At 34.7% G+C, this 20,321-nt stretch overlaps 1 protein-coding gene across 1 annotated transcript in view; it reads left to right on the forward strand.

Annotated features, from left to right (window-relative positions):
* Window positions 1-18,498, forward strand: part of LOC146164322 (RAB11-binding protein RELCH homolog) — a 66,051-nt gene extending 47,553 nt beyond the window's left edge. The window contains exons 9-23 of the mRNA XM_083382874.1: window positions 120-328; window positions 912-1,074; window positions 3,549-3,689; window positions 3,837-4,004; window positions 10,554-10,677; window positions 11,929-12,103; window positions 12,495-12,615; window positions 12,671-12,769; window positions 14,290-14,393; window positions 14,543-14,728; window positions 15,150-15,388; window positions 15,461-15,577; window positions 16,496-16,584; window positions 17,376-17,446; window positions 18,051-18,498. Coding sequence (XP_083239000.1) covers window positions 120-328; window positions 912-1,074; window positions 3,549-3,689; window positions 3,837-4,004; window positions 10,554-10,677; window positions 11,929-12,103; window positions 12,495-12,615; window positions 12,671-12,769; window positions 14,290-14,393; window positions 14,543-14,728; window positions 15,150-15,388; window positions 15,461-15,577; window positions 16,496-16,584; window positions 17,376-17,446; window positions 18,051-18,111 — 2,067 coding nt within the window. The 3' untranslated portion in view covers window positions 18,112-18,498. The remainder of the gene's footprint in view (window positions 1-119; window positions 329-911; window positions 1,075-3,548; window positions 3,690-3,836; window positions 4,005-10,553; window positions 10,678-11,928; window positions 12,104-12,494; window positions 12,616-12,670; window positions 12,770-14,289; window positions 14,394-14,542; window positions 14,729-15,149; window positions 15,389-15,460; window positions 15,578-16,495; window positions 16,585-17,375; window positions 17,447-18,050) is intronic.
* Window positions 18,499-20,321: the final 1,823 nt, after the last annotated feature.

The following is a 20,321-nucleotide window of genomic DNA, read 5'->3' on the forward strand; positions in this document are numbered from 1 at the left end:
AGTAAACTATTTTCAACCGTCATTTATTTAGTTTCTGTTGACCCATTTTTAAATTTATACCATAGAAACATCCCTTTGACCAGTACATTGAAAGACTGATATAAATAAACACATTTTAGGTTTGGAACATTTCTGAAACACCTCAAGGATTGGTAATGCTCTTGGCTAAATTTTTACCCAACATAATTCCAAACGTACTGCTACCAAAACGACATCAACTTATACCCCTGATATTAAGTGCAGCAGCATTGCATCATGACCAAAGTGTTAGAATTGAATTGATTCATTTTTTATTTAATCTTATTAAAAAGCCTGATGAAATAGAAAGGTAAGTATTGTGCTAACAGGATATAAGGATGTAAAGTTTACTTTTTGTACGAAATTAGTAGTACTCTATTTGTTTCCATTTTACTTTTAACGTTGTATAATTGTACGGTAATCGTCTTATTTTTTTGATATTTTCTTAATTACTTTTATGCAATTTTACTAGTCTTTCAACAACAGTACAGATTAAATTAGGACAGCAATGACCCTTGCAAAAGCTTTTACTGAAATTAGTCAACCAGGATTTTTGTGCAAACAAGGTCTTAGTAAAAATATTCTTATTTAGATTGGTGCCAATACTGGATTTGCTTTGAAAAAAAATTTTTTTTCTTTCAGCTATATTGTCTTTAGTTCTGCTTTGATGTTTAACTGTGTATATCAAGTTTTAGCTAATGTTGATATAATTTTAGGCCAAACATTTTTTATTTAAACATGAGTTTTTGTATGCTCATAGTAAGAGCTGCCTTTTTTAATTCACATTGAATGATGTGTGAATTATGCCCAGCCCAATAATTAAACTGAATATTTTACTGAAGCCTAGTTTTGACCAGCGCTATGTGCATTCATTTGAAGTTTAAATGTTTTAGACAAAAGATTATTTTGGGCTGTGTTGAATATGCAAGATGTATTGGTGAAACTAGAACAGAAGAAGAAATTTTGCCACAATGTTGGGAGCAAATAGGTCACAAATATCCTGAAAGAAGACTTTTGATCACTGAAACCTGTGGCGCGATTGCACCTTATGTTGGAGTAAGTTTTTACTTTAAAAAACACCCATTATTTTTTTAAATGTAATAAGGCAAATATTATTGGGGTTTTAAAAATGCGAAAGTTCAACTATTTAAATTTCTACATTTATTATTGCATTTACACAAAAATAATGAATGTGATGCTACTTTTTGTCAGTCTTCTTTGTACTATATTCTCATTGCGGAATTACGGATTATAAAATGAAATATCAATATCTGTTTTAAGTTCAATGTTTTTCAAATTGTGTTAATCTGGCTATTGAGATTTTCAAATATCTGTGCATTGGTTCATAAAATTTATCAAGTGGTCATACAAAATCTTGAAACTAAACCAGAACACTTAACTATATTATAAACAGTGGCGTATCCAGGGGGAAGGGTTTGGGGGGTTCGGACCCCCCCTTTTTGTAAGTGCCATTATCGTTTTTTGTTCATTTTTGTCACCAAAATCAAACGCAAAACGCCGTTTTTCGTTTCTTGTTTGGTCGACCGTAAACGCAGGGTGCTTTTTCTCTTTCGCATTTCGTTATTTGTTCGGGTTGGCTGATCAGCGTGTGTGTTCGACAATGAACAACAATAAATCAAGCGGTCTCCGCCTTTTTTTCGCTGAAAACGTCTAGTTAAGCGGTGCTGATGTTTCTCGCTGTTTGCTGTCTGCGTTATTATCAGATGTCGGTGTAAGACAGGGGTCGGCAACGCCGTATCGGCCCGCCGCCTCTTTAACAAACTATACACGAGTCCATTTCAAATACTTTTCGGCCATTTAACTACGTAAGTGCAAAAAAATTTTCGCGTTTCGCGCGAATGATCTTTCTACTTCCAGTTTCTTTACGTTTTAATGCTGTCTTTTGAACTAAATCAGCGCTTCTTTACCTTTGCGACGTGGAAGGCTGCCAAGTGCGTCACGGACAAACAGAAAATGTATTCAAAGATATTGGACATATAATGTTTAACATTTTTTTATTTTTTATTTTCGGCAAAAACTTTCAAGAAATTTAAACGAAATGCCGTTAAATCGCGCGTTTTGTTTTGGCCCGCAACTAGAAAAAGGTTGTGGACCCTTGGTGTAAGACGTGCTTGTATTTTAGCTGACTTGGCACACAGATCGGCGCAGATGTCGCGCTAATCGAATACCACCCGGGAAAAACGATCTCTGTTTAGTATTGCAGGTGGCAAAAGACGTGCTTGTAATTTAGCGTAATCCCGTACATGGTTCTACCAAAACCAATCACACTTATTCCACGGTCTAGCTTTCGTTTTTCTCCTGAAATTAACGATTGTACACTAAGCGGTTTCGAAGCTGGCGCCTGGCAGGAGTGTGGACGACGCACAAGTTCGCTTTTACTGGGCGTTAATTGGCTGTTTCTGATGATTTTTTTATTACTTATGACGTCATTACAATCGCTATTTTATGACGTCATTAACATCAGGCAGAAAAACGGGGAATTCCCTAAGTTGAAAATTCAGGACCCCCCCCCCCCCTTTTTGGATTTCTGGATACGCCCCTCATTATAAACTAGATGAAATACCCTGTGGTGCACTGGTTAAATATATTTTATAACTGATAAAGGACCAATGTTGTTGTACCGATTATGTAAATTAAATATACCTGCAATCTGACAATCTGACAATCTGAATCCTACCACAACAAACATTATTTGGGTTAGGGTGCGGATTAGCGTTTGGGTTTGGGTAGGTTTAGCAATATTTTATATATTAATACTTGATCCACCCTCACCCAAACACGAACCAACACCCTAACCCAAAGTGCCTTGCCTTACAATTGTTTCAATGCTGTGGTAGGATTCTAGACCAGTGCTGCGTAACCGGTACTGTTATTGTAATAGACACACACACAATTACCAGTCTGTTGCCGACGGTTTTGGTGTCAACATTTGGACGCCCTAGTTTGAAAATCGCCATTAGGGAGCCGCTGTTTGAACACCGGCTTTTTGGTCATTTTCGGGCCTATTGGTGGGTAATGGGTTAGGGTTAAAATTATTGTGATATACTTTGGTGTTGGATTTTGGTTTAGGTAGTGTTGTTTAGGGTTGATTCTGACCACTAAGGCCTGATTGCAAAGACTTATTCCGATTTAGACAGTCCTACGACCATTAAGTATTAGTCCTAATTTGTCCCTATTCCGAACTGTGTTTTATTCCAAAATTGACATTGTTTTTATCTCAGTCTTATGACTGGATTCCAGATAATTTTGTATATAAAACAGAAGCTACATGGTTTACACCTATTGTATTTAAGAAGTGTTTTTCAACCGGTATGTAACAGTCAAACTAATAAACTCCATCTGGAAATACATTTCTTGATTTCTCACGGGAAACAAAAGTGTTCTGGGAAACACCGGTTGAAAATCACTCATCTATAGGAACACCCAAGTATCAAATTGTGTGTTTTTTGTTATATTATGTTTCATTTTAATATGTTTGTCAAATTATAAACTGTTTTATTAATTTCTAGGCAGAAATGCGATGTTCCTTGCTTGTATGTATTTTGCAACAAATTGACCAACAAGAAAAAGTAGATTCTGTTCGGTGCTCTGTTGTCAAATCATTGGCAATTATTGATGCTTTTGACCAAAATTTTGAAAAATATAATCAGGTAATTCTATTATGCAAATTATAAAAGAATATGTCCATAAACCTATGTATTATTTCTATACCAAAGTTTTAGCTTATGTGAACGCAAAGTAAAATTATTTATTTTACCTTACATGCTATTGTAATATTATTGGGATTTTCTTTTTAGTCATACCTCAAGCTTAAATCACTTCTCCAAGATAGCAGTAAAGAAGTTGTAAAGGTTTCCATTGAAGTATATCTCCCTGTTATAGCACTGTGGTCAGTCAGAGAGAATTGTTTACACTTACATCTGATGGACTCGTTATTGTCACATTTGGAGACATTTGTTATGAATGTAAGATAATAAATTTTATTCGTAAGGGGTTCAAAATATAAACCTTTAAGTCCGACTATATGTAATTTGTATATATTTTAACTTGTGTGGTCCAACTATAATTTGTCATGGGCTTACAGATGCAATTGGTTTTACATGGCGTGCCAAAATTGCAAAAGCGTATCTATCTCTCGAGTCACAATACACGAACATTCAAAGTAGATGTTATAACTTTGGCTGTCGCATGACCGCTGATTTTATTGCATCACATTGAATGACATACCGCTTGTGCGCTTTTATTCTAGTAATAAATAAACAGCCTGTTTCGCCGATATATACAGCAGATCATTCAACACATGGTATGCAATAGACTACACGCTTTGTGTCAAAAATATATTGACTAGGTCTTTGGATGGCACAAGCAGTCTAACCCAGTGCCATAACCCCATACCAAACTGTGTATGGTCCATTGTTGTTGTTTTTAATTGTTTGTGTGGTATATATATATTTATATATTTAGCCTATAGTTGCAATTATATTTCCCGACATATGGTCGAAACGATGGTACTTTTAAAATTTTGCCAGAAGAACAATTTTACAATTAAAACAAAGCAAATTAAAGTTTACATAAAATAAAATTAAGATATTAAATTCATTTGAGACTAGAATTGCCAGGCTCCATAATTCAGATGACTGATTTAAAATAGAGTGTGGTTTCCAGTTTTTGATATCAGCGGTAACATAGAAAACGGAGGTTGTTTAGTTATATCAATTAATTAGGTTGATAAACTGAATGAAAATAATTGCAATATATATCTATATATATATATTTTCTAATATTTAAAAATTGTTACCCATTTTAGGTATAAAACTAATGATTAGGGCCATAATTTTTTGACCTAAAAGTATATTTTTTTAACAAAGTTTTATCTAGTAGAAATCAATTGATTTCAACAACATATTTTTGTTTAAAGTACTGCATTAGTGTCTCGGCGTCGTCAGCCACCTGTGAAAAGCTGAATATATATTTTTTTTAATTTTGTAACTGATTTACGTGCATTTTTAATTGATTTTGACTTGAAGTAATAATTTAAATTTTGACCTAACATGTAAATTTTGACTTTTTTCTTAAGTAAGAAAATAATCGCCCTACTAATGGTATAATTGCTATCATTAGTCAACCTGGCGTAATCAGCAATAAATAAATTGCTAGCAAGGTTGGGAGTATTTTGTTAGCAGGCAGACATAAAAGATGTCACACAGAGTAACTTTTGAAAATTGGCTGGGTCTGTTCAATCTCTTGCACCATTGTGCAACTAAATCTTTATACAATCAAGAAATTTTCCCCCAAAAGTTTAAAGATCTGAATGACCACACAGCTGTAAGACTGCACTCTAATTACAATAAAAATTTAACAAGCGAGAACGAAAAACAAGGTATCTTGCATTTCCGAGATTAAGTAGGGTATGTACTTCCACACAATAACAGCACAACCGTATATGGATACAGCCAGTTTGCAAGGGCAATAAAATAGCCGATATTTTTTGTGTGTTTAATGGGTTGACAAAATACTTCCCCACAATAACAGTAAAACCCTATATGGATATAACCCATGTGTAAGTTGCAATAAATATTTAACAAAGACGATGGCTGTCCTCAACAAATACACAATTTCAGTGCCAAATCATTCTCAAGAAGGTTTAGTAAATAGTCACTAACGCAAACGGCCTCTAAAATACCAAAATTTTGTGATATATATTGATTAGGAATTACTAACAAACATAAACCTTATATTGATACAGCATAACATTTTTACTTATCCCTAAATGTTGCACTATCTGGCGATACAAGTCGGTTAATATAAGTTTAAAAGCATGTCATATGTTTTTGTATTTCGCGGTGATCAAAAAATTGACTGTTTGCCACTAAAAATTTCAAAAAAATTGAGTCACACTTTGAAACCTGTGTGGTAGAGGCATTTAGGTGAATGGTGTGTTATAAATTATCTCATTTATCGGCTTGACTGAACATTAAAATTGTTCGATTACACAAACTAATTCTCCATGAACATGTCTTTAAAACAGTAGTATGTAACCAAATTGCAAATTGTTTGTTAATTTAAAATGGACTGACTTAATGCCCAACACTTGACTAAGCATATTTAAAAAAAGCTATTCACTCTGAGGTAAAAAAAAAACTTGTGCACACTGCGTCTATCCTGTTTGTAAATGACATTTTTAAAAATCAATTTGGGTCCTGTACTACAATTTACTCTTCAAAATCACACAAGTTTGGTAATTGCTGTATCTTCATATTTTATGCTGGTTTTAGCCTTTTTTTGCAGTTATAAACATATAAACTTGGCATAAATGTTATTTGTCAAGTTAGGCAAGAAACTATGATGTCAATTTTATGCCACTGTCAGTCACATAGTGAGGGAAAAAATCTCCTTTTTTAAGTGTACTTCGTTTTGTTTTATTGATAACCGTATTGCAGAAAACATCACTTTGTAGTGGCAAGCTTGTATTCTGTCAGCGTGTTCTGATGAATGATACCAGTTGCCACATGCAGGACACGCAAACACAAAAGCACACAAAAAAGGAAAATGCGAACACGTACATAAAAAGGCACACAAGACACGCTTCGCTTAACATGCTGCAGGGGCTACATTACTCCCCCCAAACGCGGCAGTTGCACTGCTTGCGTTTGGGTTTACATATGCAGGTTTAAGGCGATCAACAGATATAGTCTGTCACTGTCCGGCAATGTCAACAACAAAATACTTAGCGTGGTGTCCGGAGGATTTAAAGGGGGGCGGTAACCATCTTTGCGAACAAAAACATATGCACAACTTAACAAGACACGTGTAACATCAATGGTAACATTACGATGCTTTGACATTGGCGTTGGGAGAAAGTTACTAATTGAGTTTTGAAGTGTTTGAAGAAACTCTGTTGGCTCACCCAAGTTAGTTGTGTGAGGAATAAAATCCCCAGGCAGGGAAATAGTTGTTCCATAGACCAACTCCGCGCTTGATGCTTTTAGATATTTTATTTGGCGTAGCCCGAATTCCTACAGGACCCAGGGCAATTCGTCTGTCCAGTTTGCGGCCTGCATTCCAGCCATTAAAACGGTTTTTAAATGCCGGTGAAAGCGTTCGACGAGACCGTTGGCTTGGGGATGGTAAGCTGTAGTGCATCTATGCTTAATTCCAATAAGCTGAGTGACTTTAGCCCACAGCTGCGACGTAAATTGTGGCCCTCCATCGGAGGACATTTCCCAAGGAACGCCTAAGCGGGCAATCCAATGAAATGCAAACGCACATGCGCACGTTTCTGTTGTAGCGTCCGGCATTGGAACTGCCTCTGACCACCTTGAAAATCGATCTGCAATTGTTAGCAAATACCTGTTGCCTTTCGATGTGGGTAGAGGTCCAACGACACTGGACGATCCAATACAAATATCCTCGAGTTTTAATTTTGAAATAGCGGTACGGTAGGCTTGCACTTCCGGATCCTGCTGTTCTGTTGCTAACTGAAAGTAATTAATGTCAATTAGGTCCTGCTAAACCGAATTCAGAAATACACGAGAAAGTGTATCTGCGACCACATTTTGCTTACCTTCTACATGTCTGACATCTGTAGTATATTCGGAGATCCCAGTAAGGTGGCGTTGTTGTCTCGCAGACCAAGGATCAGCAACTTTTTTAAAAGCAAAGGTGAGCGGCTTGTGATCGGTGTACGCTGTGAATGCTCTTCCTTCGAGAAAGTAGCGAAAATGTCTGACGGACAGGTGCAGCGCAACGATTTCGTGATCGAACGCACTGAATTGAGTTTCGGCTGATTGTAAATGCCTGTTAAAAAATGCAAGTGGCCTCCACGGATTTTAATGTATTGTTCGAGCACTGCCCCGGCTGCTGTTTCAGATGCGTAGACTGTCAAGGGGCCTGATTCTGCGGATGAACCAGCTTTCCAAACAGGCACTTGTTTAGGTTAATAACAAGTCCGTTATCTGCAAGTCTTTGAAAAATTTGTTTAAAGTGTACAAGGTGTTGCTTTATCGACTTACTGGCAACTAGAATGTCGTTTAAATAAACAAATGCAAAATCAAGTGTTTGACACACTGTATCCATAAGGCGTTGGAACGCTTGTGCGGCGTTTTTTAACCCAAACGGCATACATATAAATTCAAACAAACCAAAAGGTGTGATCACCGCAGTTTTTGCTATATCTGCTTTGACAACCGGTACTTGATGATAACCTCTTACCAAATCAATTTTAGAAAATACTTTTGCTTCCGCTAAATGTGCGGAAAAATCCTGAATGTGCGGTATAGCATACCTGTCAGGTTGGGTAGCTGCATTCAATCGCCTGTAATCGCCGCAAGGTCTCCATTCGCCAGATGACTTTGGTACCATATGAAGTGGTGACGACCATGGACTGGATGATCTGATTATTCCTAATTCCATCATTTTGCAAAATTCGTCCTTTGCTATTTGCAACTTCTCCGGGGATAACCACCTTGCTCTTGCATGCACTGGCGGCCTGTTGTTGGAATGAAGTGTTCCACTTGGTGCTTTGGAGCCACGCTGAATAGTGTTGGCGTTGATGAATTGGAAACTTTTCCAAAAGCTTCCTGTACACATTGTTGCCCGAAACAAGCGTGTTCAACTGCAGCGCGCAAGAGAGAATGCGCTCTCAATAAATCTGCTTAAAAGAGGCTTTGCTACAGCGGCTAAAGTAAAACGACAGCAAAATTTACCGGATGCCAGATCTAAACATATGTTTCTCGTTCCATATGTATTTATGTTACTTCCGTTGGCTGCAATAAGTTTGGGGCCGCTGGATTGCTTACGTTTTTGGAAAGATGAGGCAGGGTAAACGCTGATTTCCGCTCCTGTGTCGATCAAAAAGTTTTTTGTGGATATTTTGTCCCATACGTAAAACAAATTCCCTTTTCTGCCGGCCGCTGAAGCACTTAGTAGCGGCCGGCGGTGTCGTTTCTCTGAAACAAGCAAGGTTGCTGACATTTCGTCGCTTTGTTTTTAAATCTTTCATGGAAGAAACACAAACCGCCGGATTCGTTCCTTTGTATTTTTGTCGTTAAAAACGTTGTAGGCTTTTTCTTGATTTTTGCGACAGTAAACTGCTGATCATCATTTTGCGCTTGCCACAACATGTCAGCTCGTTGAGCCAGAAAGCGAGGATCTTCAAAACTTTCCTTTACCACAACAACACGAATGTCTTCTGGCTTGGTTTGTAGAAAGAGGTATCGGAAAAGAAAGCATGGTACATGGCCAGTCATAAGCGAGAGCATTTCGTCCATAAGCTGTGATGGCTTGCGATCTCCGAATTCAGTTATGTGCAAAATCTTTGCTGCTCGTTCATACTCGGAGAGGCTGAATGTGCTCAGTAATCGCTCCTTTATAGCGTTGTACTTGTTTCTTTCTGGTGGATCTTCCAATAAATCGATCAGTCTACTTGCGGTATGGTGGTCCAAGGCAGATATGACATGGAAGTACTACTCGAGGTTGCTCGACCCAAAACGTTGGAAGCTTTAGAGAAACGGCGCTTTGCATGCTTGAATTTTTATTTTCGAACATTAAACTCGTTTATAGCCAAGAAATTTTGTTTCTTGGACCGGGGTCACCAAATGTAGTGGCAAGCTTGTATTCTGTCAGCGTGTTCTGATGAATGATACCAGTTGCCACGTGCGCGACACGCAAACACAAAAGCACACGAAAAAGGCAAATGCGAACACGTACTTAAAAAAAGGCACACAAGACACGCTTCGCTTAACATGCTGCAGGCGCTGCAACTTAACTTTTGTACAAAGTGCGATGTACAAAAATATATAATATTTTGCAAATTACATTCATTGCTACACTAATTATTTCACAATTCCATTAGATTTTTTTACAATGTTTGGATCAACATATTTTAAACTTTAAAATGTTCTGTCTAACACGGTGGTGGGCAAACTGTGGACCGCAGAGCCACTTTTAGTGGGCCGCGACTTACTTGTGAATAGCTTAGTGTTATATTGTAGTTGTGGGCCGCGTGATAGCCGTACATTCATTGCACTTTATTTTAAAAGTTTGTGTGGCATAGAATTTTTTAATTTGCTCAGTTTGAAAAGACCCACGTGCCAAATATGATCTTGAGAGCCTGTCGAACTACATTTTTGGCCAACTTAAACTGTATGTACCATAATTAAATTTTTTTTCATACTTGCGCATATATTATTCGTTTATAGTATGTTTTGCATTACAATATGGCAGTGTTTTGGGCATCAAGGCTTTAATAGCACTAAAAAGAGTAATTTAAGCCGCAACAACAAAGATTGCCGACCACTGGTTTAACCTAATCAGCGACCAATATTTTGGTCTAGTTTTTATCTAAAGTTCATTTCAAAATGTTTTTCCTTTTCAAATGCATTATTATTAATTTTTAGTAAAATATCCTGTGAAACTTTAAGGACAGGTTTCAGCAGAAAAAACTAAAAATATGTACAATACATGATTAGTTATTTGTGACTACTAGTTAATTTTGATGTGGATTGTTGTTGTAGCCAGATGAACATGTTTCCGATTACAAGGATCTATACCAATCTCACACTTTAAGATGTCTGCTATCATTTCTGTTTTCTGCAATATTGCTTAAACTTGACGATGCTGCACTTGACTTGAAAGATGGTAAATACTTGATAAAGAAAAATCTTAACTTAGCTAACTAAGTAAAATGTTTTGAGTTTATTATGTAAATAATATGTAGGCGATTATTTTTTTACCTTAAAATTTGAAATTTTGACAAATTTTGACCTAAAAACATATTTTTTTGACAAATTTTGATCTAACAAAAATACACCTATTTAAACACCATATTGTTGTTTGAAGTACTGCATAGTGTCTTGTCGTCAACCACACGTTTTTGATGTTTTATTGACTACCGGTCTAACACAAATAAGTTATTTTTTCGGGTTAATGCAAAACTCATTAAAATGCTTAGTTGATATTTTTTGTCATTTTAAAAAGACAAACAACTATTAAAATGCAAAAGCAAAACAAGACGCTGGTTATTTTGTTGTCTAAACAGTTGGAATTAAATGCAAAAATAATTGCGGAAGCTGAACAAAGTCCTGGTTATCGTAATAGGAAATGGGATAATTGCAAATCACAAGCAAAAACGGACAATACACTTGTGCAAATCAGAGATAAAAACTGCGTAATGCAAAAACGAATATCAAGCTGAACCTAATGCGGTGAACTAGACCTGGGTGGTGAATTCTGCCAGCTCGCTTATACCTATACTGTAAAAAAGTTGTTGAAAATAACTCAAAACTTTTTTTTTTAATTTTCACTGAAAGACAATTTCTAAAAGCTGACTATAGTTTTTTTGTTTTGGAAATGCTATAAGGGCTTATTTTTTGATAAAATTTTAACTGAACAACAATTTCAAAAAGCTGACTATATTTTTTTTATTTTGTAAACGTTATTTGTGCATTTTAATTAATTTTGACTTTAACCTAACGCTTAAATTTTGACATAATTATGACTTTTTTTGAGAAGTCAAAAAATAATCATCCTAATGATAAGTTATAAATATTTCCTGAATAAAAAGTTGGTCTCCTTTTTGTGTTAAGTTGATAAACCCTAGTTGCCTAGCACATTATTAAACATTTTTTGGTTTCTTTTTATTACCTTATGGTAGTATTTTATTACCTAATGGTAGTGTTACAAAATTTAACTTTTTACATTTTTTTCTTTTGACGACCAAGCAACATTCCAGTACTTAAATGTAAAAGCATTCTTTAATTCATGGCATTTAAATTTGTATTGCAAACAGGTTTGTAAAAATCTCTATCACATATCTGCAGTGTAGTTGGTTGTTGGTTATTGTCTATGAGGGTTTTACTTCCAGGCAACATTTTTTATTATTTATTAAAGATGAATGTGGTGATTCTTTGCACTCAACCCACGTTGTTGCCAATTCACTTGAGCATCCATGTGTAATTATCGGCAATCAGAAAAGATTTTCACGGTTATTGCTGTTATTTGATTCCATTGTACTTAATGAAAACTTTAATCAATATCAAGTGCTTTCTTGGACTGTCAATATACTGTAAGTGTTTTGGTGAATTATTAAGAAATTAGTGATTGTGGGAGATGATATTAAAAAAACAGTGTTTAAGGTATAAAAAATAAAATGGACAGATTTACAAATATACTCTAAACTGACTAATTAATAATATATAAGATGGTGGCTTTAGATATTAACAAAGTTTTAATAAAACATGGAGTACATTATTACTCTACGTAAATGTTTTTTGTATTACCACTCGCTAAATATGACCTTAACTAATTTTTACTTATTAAAATTAAGTTTTTTAAATATTCTTTGTTTTTATTATATTTATTGCAAAATGATTTTTTAATATGGAAAACCTAAAGCAACAATTACTTGGTGTTCATTTTATTTCAACACTTAAGAAATAAAATATTGCCTTGTTTAGAATTCCAAGATTATTGAAGATATGCCAGTCTGCAAAACCTACAGATTGCACTGTCAAATTGTTGTCAGATGTGATGGAATATTTTGAAAGGATATTCGGAGAAGCTTTTTTTAAAGCTCAAGTAAACAGATCTGTTTAAAAAATATGCTCCATTTTTTAATGAAAGTATGTTTTAGGTTATTCAAACTTTTCGGTCTTTTTTGGAAGAAGACCGTGTTCATTTATCTTCATGTGTTCTTCCAGTTTACACTGTTTCAATGTTAAGCAAGAATAATGTAAGGACTATTCCAAATATTTTGATAAAACTTTATGTAACACTTGGAACACAAAATTGAATTTAAAATTGGCACTAGACACAGTAAAAATTCAATTAAAATAAGAGACCTCATTTACAACATAGCACAACAAAAGTTTAATAAAATTATGTGGGAAAATAATAAAATGTTTAACAGTTACAAAAATGCATTTTTTATCTCAATATTATTGCATTATATTTGCTGATGATTAAGGCACTACTTATTTTCCTGTTTTTAAAACGATTTGATTTAGATCTCTTAAATGCTTTGCAATTTTTTCTGTGATCTTATAACATAAAGGTCAAGTTGGAGGTTTAAATTTGGCACCCACCCACTATTTTCAGACACACTGGTGCTCCTAACTTGTTGGTCTGTGATCTAATATTGTGTTTACCTTCCAAGACAGAATTCCTAATATATTTTTTAAACTTCTTATGATACATGTTTTGTTTGTAGGCGCATCGGCCATGAAAATACTCTGCATTCAAAATTGCGGTTAACCACTTAGATCAGTGGTTCTTAACCTTTTTTTAGCCGCGCCCCCTTTGGTAATTTTCTCATGCCTTGCGCCCCCCTACGAAAATATTTCAAAATTTTGCAAGTAAATATCACTGAGAAAACAGGAAAATAATGAAGGGTGTTGTTGGTCGCGCGAAAAAATTTTGAGTTTTATTTGGTCGAATTGGCTAAACTGCAACCAAAGAGGCGTTTCGCATTGGGCACACAACAAATTGCGCGAGCTCGACACATTGATTTTATCGAGCTGATTTTGACGAACGTGTTGCGAGGGCATTTACTCCACAGTTGTAAGACTTGTATGATGTCAAGCGCAAATATTAAACATTGTGTTATCGTGTTTCAAAAGATGTAACGACACACAATACAACGGCAAAATTGCAAAAACAATATAGTTTCGCGCAAAAAAGTTTGACTCCCCCTGTTGCTATAGCCTGTTATCATATATAAAATATGGATGATAAATAGTCCGAAAGGGCGATAGCTTTTATCGTTTATCTATAAGTTAATTTAATAAGGCGGTGATACCGTGGATTTTGTAAAAAGGAATTAGAAGATTCGCACGCAGCGCAAAATTTTTTTGCAGTTTTAATGTTAAAGTTGGCAAAAAACAGAGTTTATATGTAGGAATTATGCCTAACCCAAACGAAACCATTAAAATCACTGCAAAAAGTTAAAATATTGAAGTCGAGCTCGCGCCCCCCTTAGAATTGCTTGGCGCCCCCCTAAGAACCGCTGACTTAGATGGTCTGATGGAGTAGAAAATAGTTATTTCGCCAAGCATTTCTAAAATATAATATTTCGGAAAACCCTTAGTATTTTTACAAAGCATAAAATGAGCTTAATGAAATTGCTGTTTAGGTGAATAATTTTATCAAATCTAGCTTCGATTTGCATCTGATTAACCTCCCGTTAACAATTTAATGACCATACCCCCCTAAAAATCTACAAATTACTTTTTAACATACTTTATTATATTACAGTATAGCTCCTCTACTGTTGCTGAATTTCTTATAGAATCAATAGTATATCTTTCCAATTCTTGCTTGTCTTTGAATGCTATGCTTTTCACTTTAAACGCATTAAGGTAATTTGTTTTGGTTTTAATTTTTTCAGTTTATAAAATTGCAATATTTTTTGCACTATGATTTCTTGTTTAAAAATATAAGACTATTCATTATTTGCCTTTTGTTCCTAAATAAAGTTTTTATTCAGCATTTTCTTTTGTTTGTTCAGATGTAATCAAAATTATCACCACACTATTGTTCAAGTTCTATGGGAAACTGTACTCCATGAGTCCCCAGCAGTCCGTATAGCATCTGCTAAACTATGCATTGTCATGACATCCAGTGAAGTCAAAAATGAGATTTTTTCAGACCGCATTTTGCCTGCATTAATCACATTAGCAACTGATGATGATATGTATAAACACAACTTCTATGCTATTTACTTTCTGAAATGTTGCCTTAATTTAACCTGATCTGTATTACATTGGTTATTGTCATAACTTATAAAACTAACCATTCCTTTTGAAATAATATTAACTAAAAATATGTATACCACTGATGCATCATTTAGAAGTCAAATATTGCAAAACGTGAACTGTATAATACTCATCCCTATAGATGGCAGAAATTAAGTTTTAATATCCAAGCTTTGAAGCATAATGGTTGGAGGTTGTAGTAAGACGTAATAAGAAACTCTTTTCGAAAACGTTCAAAATGATACCTACTTCTGTAATATCCAAGCTAATATGTCATAAAGTTTTTTTTTTTCCTATTACTGTTCAATTTTTTTTGCTTTCTTGTTTTACTACTTAGCTGTAATGACACTTTTTGTTTAGTGATGTTAAAGTTGCAACCATACCTGCGCTTGCATCAGTTGCTGATAACCAAATTACTACAACTGATTCATTGGATCGGGTAATTCTACAAATGACAGAAATATTATCAGCGAACTCTTATGGCTTTAAAGAATGTTCTTGTGATGGAACTATTCTTGGCATTCACTCCATTCAAATGGTTCTTCTTACTGCTGCAAAGAGAAGTGGGCCCATTGTGCATCCCAAGTATAGGGATGAATGTACGTTGGAAATGAAATGCATTTCTTGTTGCAATTATATTTTCGTTGTTGTTTAATTTTTTGTTGTTGCAGTTCTATTACCTCATTTGCTTGTAATTGCAACCATTAACAACCATCAAGCTGATCGCGCACTAAGATTGGAGATTGCTGATGCGCTTTTAAAAGCCTTTACAAGTCTCTCTTGTTGCTGTATCCTTTTTTCAGTGCATTGTAGAACCTCCGTTTGGATCTTTATAAATATATTATGTAGAGAATTTTGGCAAATGTTATGCCAACTTGACTAAGTTAATTTGATTAAACATTTTAAAATGCTCTCCTTAAACGAAATACCAACAAAAAAGTATGAAGTAATTTGTATTTCACTTTCCTATCTTCGACTAAGTATGGATGAATTTTGATTTAAATGCCTCAAAAATATATAGTATCAAAGGCAGTAGCTTTGTCTAAGCACGTTTTAGCGGGTTATATAAACGGCCATACATTCTCCCAAGGCAGCCCTATAAAGCGCGCTATACACGTGGAGTAAAACTATAGCTGCCTTCACGAATTATCTGGTTGATAGTTTTTCTCTTTCAGTCTCCTGATGTCATAGCACCAACCTCACAAAACTAGCTATTTTACACGGGAATGGTACAACACAATGTTGAAGAGTGACACTGTTTCATAATGAGAGACCACAGGCCAAGTTTGTGATACGTTAATTTAATCAAACTTGGGGGTTGTCTAGTTAAAAAGCATACAAAGTTAATTTTCATTTTCCTGCTTTAAACCGTCAGATAATTGTGCTGAAGAATATTTTTTTAAATGCTCCCAACCACTACTTAAAGCCAGGCAATAGGTAAAGCGCACTTTTGCCTCTCATTTTTATGCGAAACGTTTAGACAGTGGAACAGTTTTAGAAGTATATATTTGGTTGGACTTTTTTATACTAAAGAGTTTTAATATTTTTATTGTAAATCTTTAGTTATTTAAATATCAAATAATGGTAAAAATTTATAATATTTAGACGGTGTCATGATTTAATTTGTTTGTTGGTAAACATTTGCTGTACCGTACACACAATTTATTGTCTAGTGTAACTATTCCTTAATATTTTATTACTCCCAGCAATTCAAACAAACCTATTACAAGGTTATGTCTTGCCTGCATTAAATTGCCTAAAAAGTGACATGGAAGCAGTTCAACCCGAAAGTTGTGTAAGAACCGTTATGGTTTTATTTTTTCTAATTTAACCTTAAGCTATTTGTATTTACATTTAACCTTTGTTTTATCAAATATTTTACCATACGATGGATATGTTTATATAAATATAATCAAAAATGTCAACGTACAACACATCTGATATTAAATAATATATGTTTGCCATTTTGTCTATTTTCCCTAATTTTACTGTCATTAATGTATGACCAAGCTGTCTTTTTACACCAAATTTTCCTTGAATTAATTATTTACCTGTTGCAAAACCATAGCTTTCAATTTAGGTTATTCTATACACATTACATTTTGGTTAAATAACATCTAAGAAGTTAGTATCAAGAAATCAATACTGGCTAGTATTGCACGTGTTTTTACCAAAGTAAATACTTAAAACATTCGCCTTCTTCTTGGTAGAATACAGTTTACTAGTTTTCAATTATTTGGTAACAATATCGTGGCTAAAATATTCGGCATAATGTTTTCTAAATTTAAACACATTCTTTTTACTTTTCTTTAGCCCGAAATTTGCAGGTCTTGATGTCCTTCTACACTTACATTTCACAATGTTAAATTTAAAAGCAGTTTAAATAATATTTCTCATAGCACACTAATAACCAGTAGGGATCCAGAGCAAGCCACCTCTCAACTTAAAATGTAACGTGAGGTCGGCAATGTTTTATTCGGCAATCTCGTTGATGCGGATGTTATTGTCGATTACCGTATAGCAAAAAAGTAACGTAGCCTACATTGGGCCTTTTGTGACTATAATCCTGCTTTGTTTTAATTCTAGAACTATGTGTTCACTTTAATCCGGGATTCAGAACAACAGATTGAAAACGGCAGTATTTTGTCTGGAGTAAGGTATAAAGTTCGTGAATCAATATATAAGCCTTGACAACCCACTTTTCAGCCTTATATGTAAATAAAAGCCGCAAAAGAAAAGATAATGATTATGCACTATGCAGCAACCGTAAACAGTTAAATACAATCGATTTACTATGCTGCGTAAATTTTAAGGTTACCAAAATGTTTATGGTTCTTAATGTACTTTTTGATGCTGAATACAAAAAAATTATCCATTTTCTTTCGTCAGGACTAGTTTTAAAAAAATTGCATTTGAAATTTTCAGCAAATTTAACTATGATTTAGCAACTAATTTATGAGAATCTTGGGTCCCATCACGATAAAAAAGAACGAAATCAAAACATGTTTGAATGTTTGTCGTATTTTGTGTTTTTTGCGCAATGTTTTAAGGTCAGCTCACACTATTTCACAACATAATACCCTTACGGCATGACATACCAAAGCAAATCCTGCTGCGATTCTACCAAATGGAAAGCCAGTTCAAAAATAAAATACTTTTTCATTAGCTTACTTGAAACAATTGCCAGACAAAGTTTGTTAAAAAACATTAAATATCTACGTGTGCTAAGTGTATTGTGATATATGCTTTGTTTCTGTATAGCACTGATTCCATCAATTCCAGACCTACAGTAAAACCGAGGATTTTCAACACTTCGACTTGAAGAAGTCCGTAAAGTGTCTACTTGATGTTATTTCAGGGTTTTACAACCTCTTTTACAGTGATTACCAACCTTTGCGTCATACCTGGTTGCCATTAAACAAGTGGGCCAACCTGAAGAGCTTACTGTTCTCGGTCCAAACGTGCATACTAAAAATCGTCGCGACAACTAAAGACTAACCTGAGAACAGTAAGCTCTTCAGGTTAGCCTACTTGTTTTATGGCAACAAGGTATGACGAAAATTGTGAATTAAGCTGGCACGTTTATCTTGTTTATCATCACGATATTGTTACACTGAGAAGACAATAATGGAATTGTTTCACCACTAGGGGTGTTGTGTGAGTCAAATAAACCGTCGCGAGTTGGTATCTTTTGCAATAGTGATCCGTTGTTGTATTTGAGTTATCTTTAATAATGTAAATAACCAGTTTTTATTGGTGATTACTTTAAATATCGGTAATGCTAGCGATAGGTCCTTAAACATGTACTATACCAATTTTAAATTTCTACTAAAAACAGAGTTTAGGTGAAAACCATAAAACATTCGCTACACCTTTAATTTGTAAATAAAATAGAATTACGATATTTAAGGCATGTTACTTGGGTACACTATGCACGTACCTGTAATGTAGTTTGGTAATGAACTGCAAAGCCCAAAAGGTCGAGCAGATCGACATCATCATTAACTCAAAGATGATACAAGCGCGTATCGAAACGTGTTAAGATGATTTCGATATACTAGACCTTTTTGGCTTTGCAGTTTGTTATTACGCGAAGGCAAGCTAGTTGTAGAAAAACCTGAAAGAAGCATTTTTATGACAGATATTGTAGTGTTTTTAGCTTTTTTATAGTGGAAAATGCTTTTTGTTCACCCTGGTCGATTTCTGTTTAAACATTTGTGCTTTTTGCAAGACGTTTTATTCTCATTTATTTTAATTGAAAATATATCTTCTGCATAGTAATCAAATCAGCATTGTATGGCTGCTTGACTTGTATAACACAACATCAGTGTATTCAGTTCCGTATATAGATTGTTGTTTATCCAGGGAGAGATTACATAGCAGGTTTGATATCAGCAAAGAATTGTTTAGATTTAGAGCAGCGGTTCTTAACCGGGGGGGCGCGAGCTCAAATTCAATATTTTAATTTTTTGCAGTGATTTTAATAGTTTCGTTAACAAACTCTGTTTTTTTACCAACATTAACATTAAAAGCGCAAAAATGTTTCGTGCTCCGCGCGAATCTGTCAATTCCTTTTTAGAACAAACTTATTTTGAGTGCCATTGCATGTTTTCTGTCTATTTGTAATACACATATCAACGACGGTTTCATCCGCCTTATTTAATTACAGTTTTGCGAACTTATAGATAACTATAAAAGTATCGCCCTTTTGAATTATATTTAATCTATATTTTAAATATGATAACAGGCTAGCAACAGAGGGAGTCGAACTTTTTTTGCGTAAAACTATAATGTTTTTGCAATCTTGCCGTTGTATTGTGTGTCGTTACATCTTTTGAAACACGATAACGCAATATTTATTAATAGATTTTTTTGCGCTCGACATCATACAACCTTACAACTGTGGAGTCAATGTCCTTACAACACGTTTGTCAAAATTAGCTCGAAAAAAATTAATGTGTCGTGCACGAGCAATTTGTTGTGTGCCCAATGCGAAAAGCCTCCTGAGTGACAGGTTAGCCAATTTGACCAAATAAAACTCAAATTTTTTGCGCGACCAAGAATACCATTCACTATTGTCATGTTATCCCAGTGATGTTTGATTGAAAAATGCCGAATGGTTTTTCATAGGGGGGCGCAAGGCATAGGAAAATTACCAAAGGGGGGTGCGGCTGAAAAAAGGTTAAGAACCACAGATTCAGAGGGAGACATGACGCATTGTGCACAGGTAAAAATATATTTACATTCCTTAATATGTTGGCATTAATCAAGTGGTAGGGGCATTAATCCAACAGCTCAAAGTTAAAAAACATAAAGATGTGCACAGAACAACTTAGAATGGCCATGTATTTCAAAAACAGCATAAATCGGAAGAAACACAAACATATCATTAACCAAATTTGGTCGACTAAATGCAAATCGGTATAGGCCTATGTTTTAGAGATTGGGAAACGGCCGTTGTACTAATATTCGTTCATATTTTTAGGAAGAATAGTTCGATCGAAGCGCGAAAAATCCTTTACAAATATTAGG

Source organism: Ascidiella aspersa, chromosome 2, assembly GCF_963924565.1.
Source record: "Ascidiella aspersa chromosome 2, kaAscAspe10.2, whole genome shotgun sequence".
Classification (NCBI taxonomy): Eukaryota; Metazoa; Chordata; class Ascidiacea; order Phlebobranchia; family Ascidiidae; genus Ascidiella; species Ascidiella aspersa.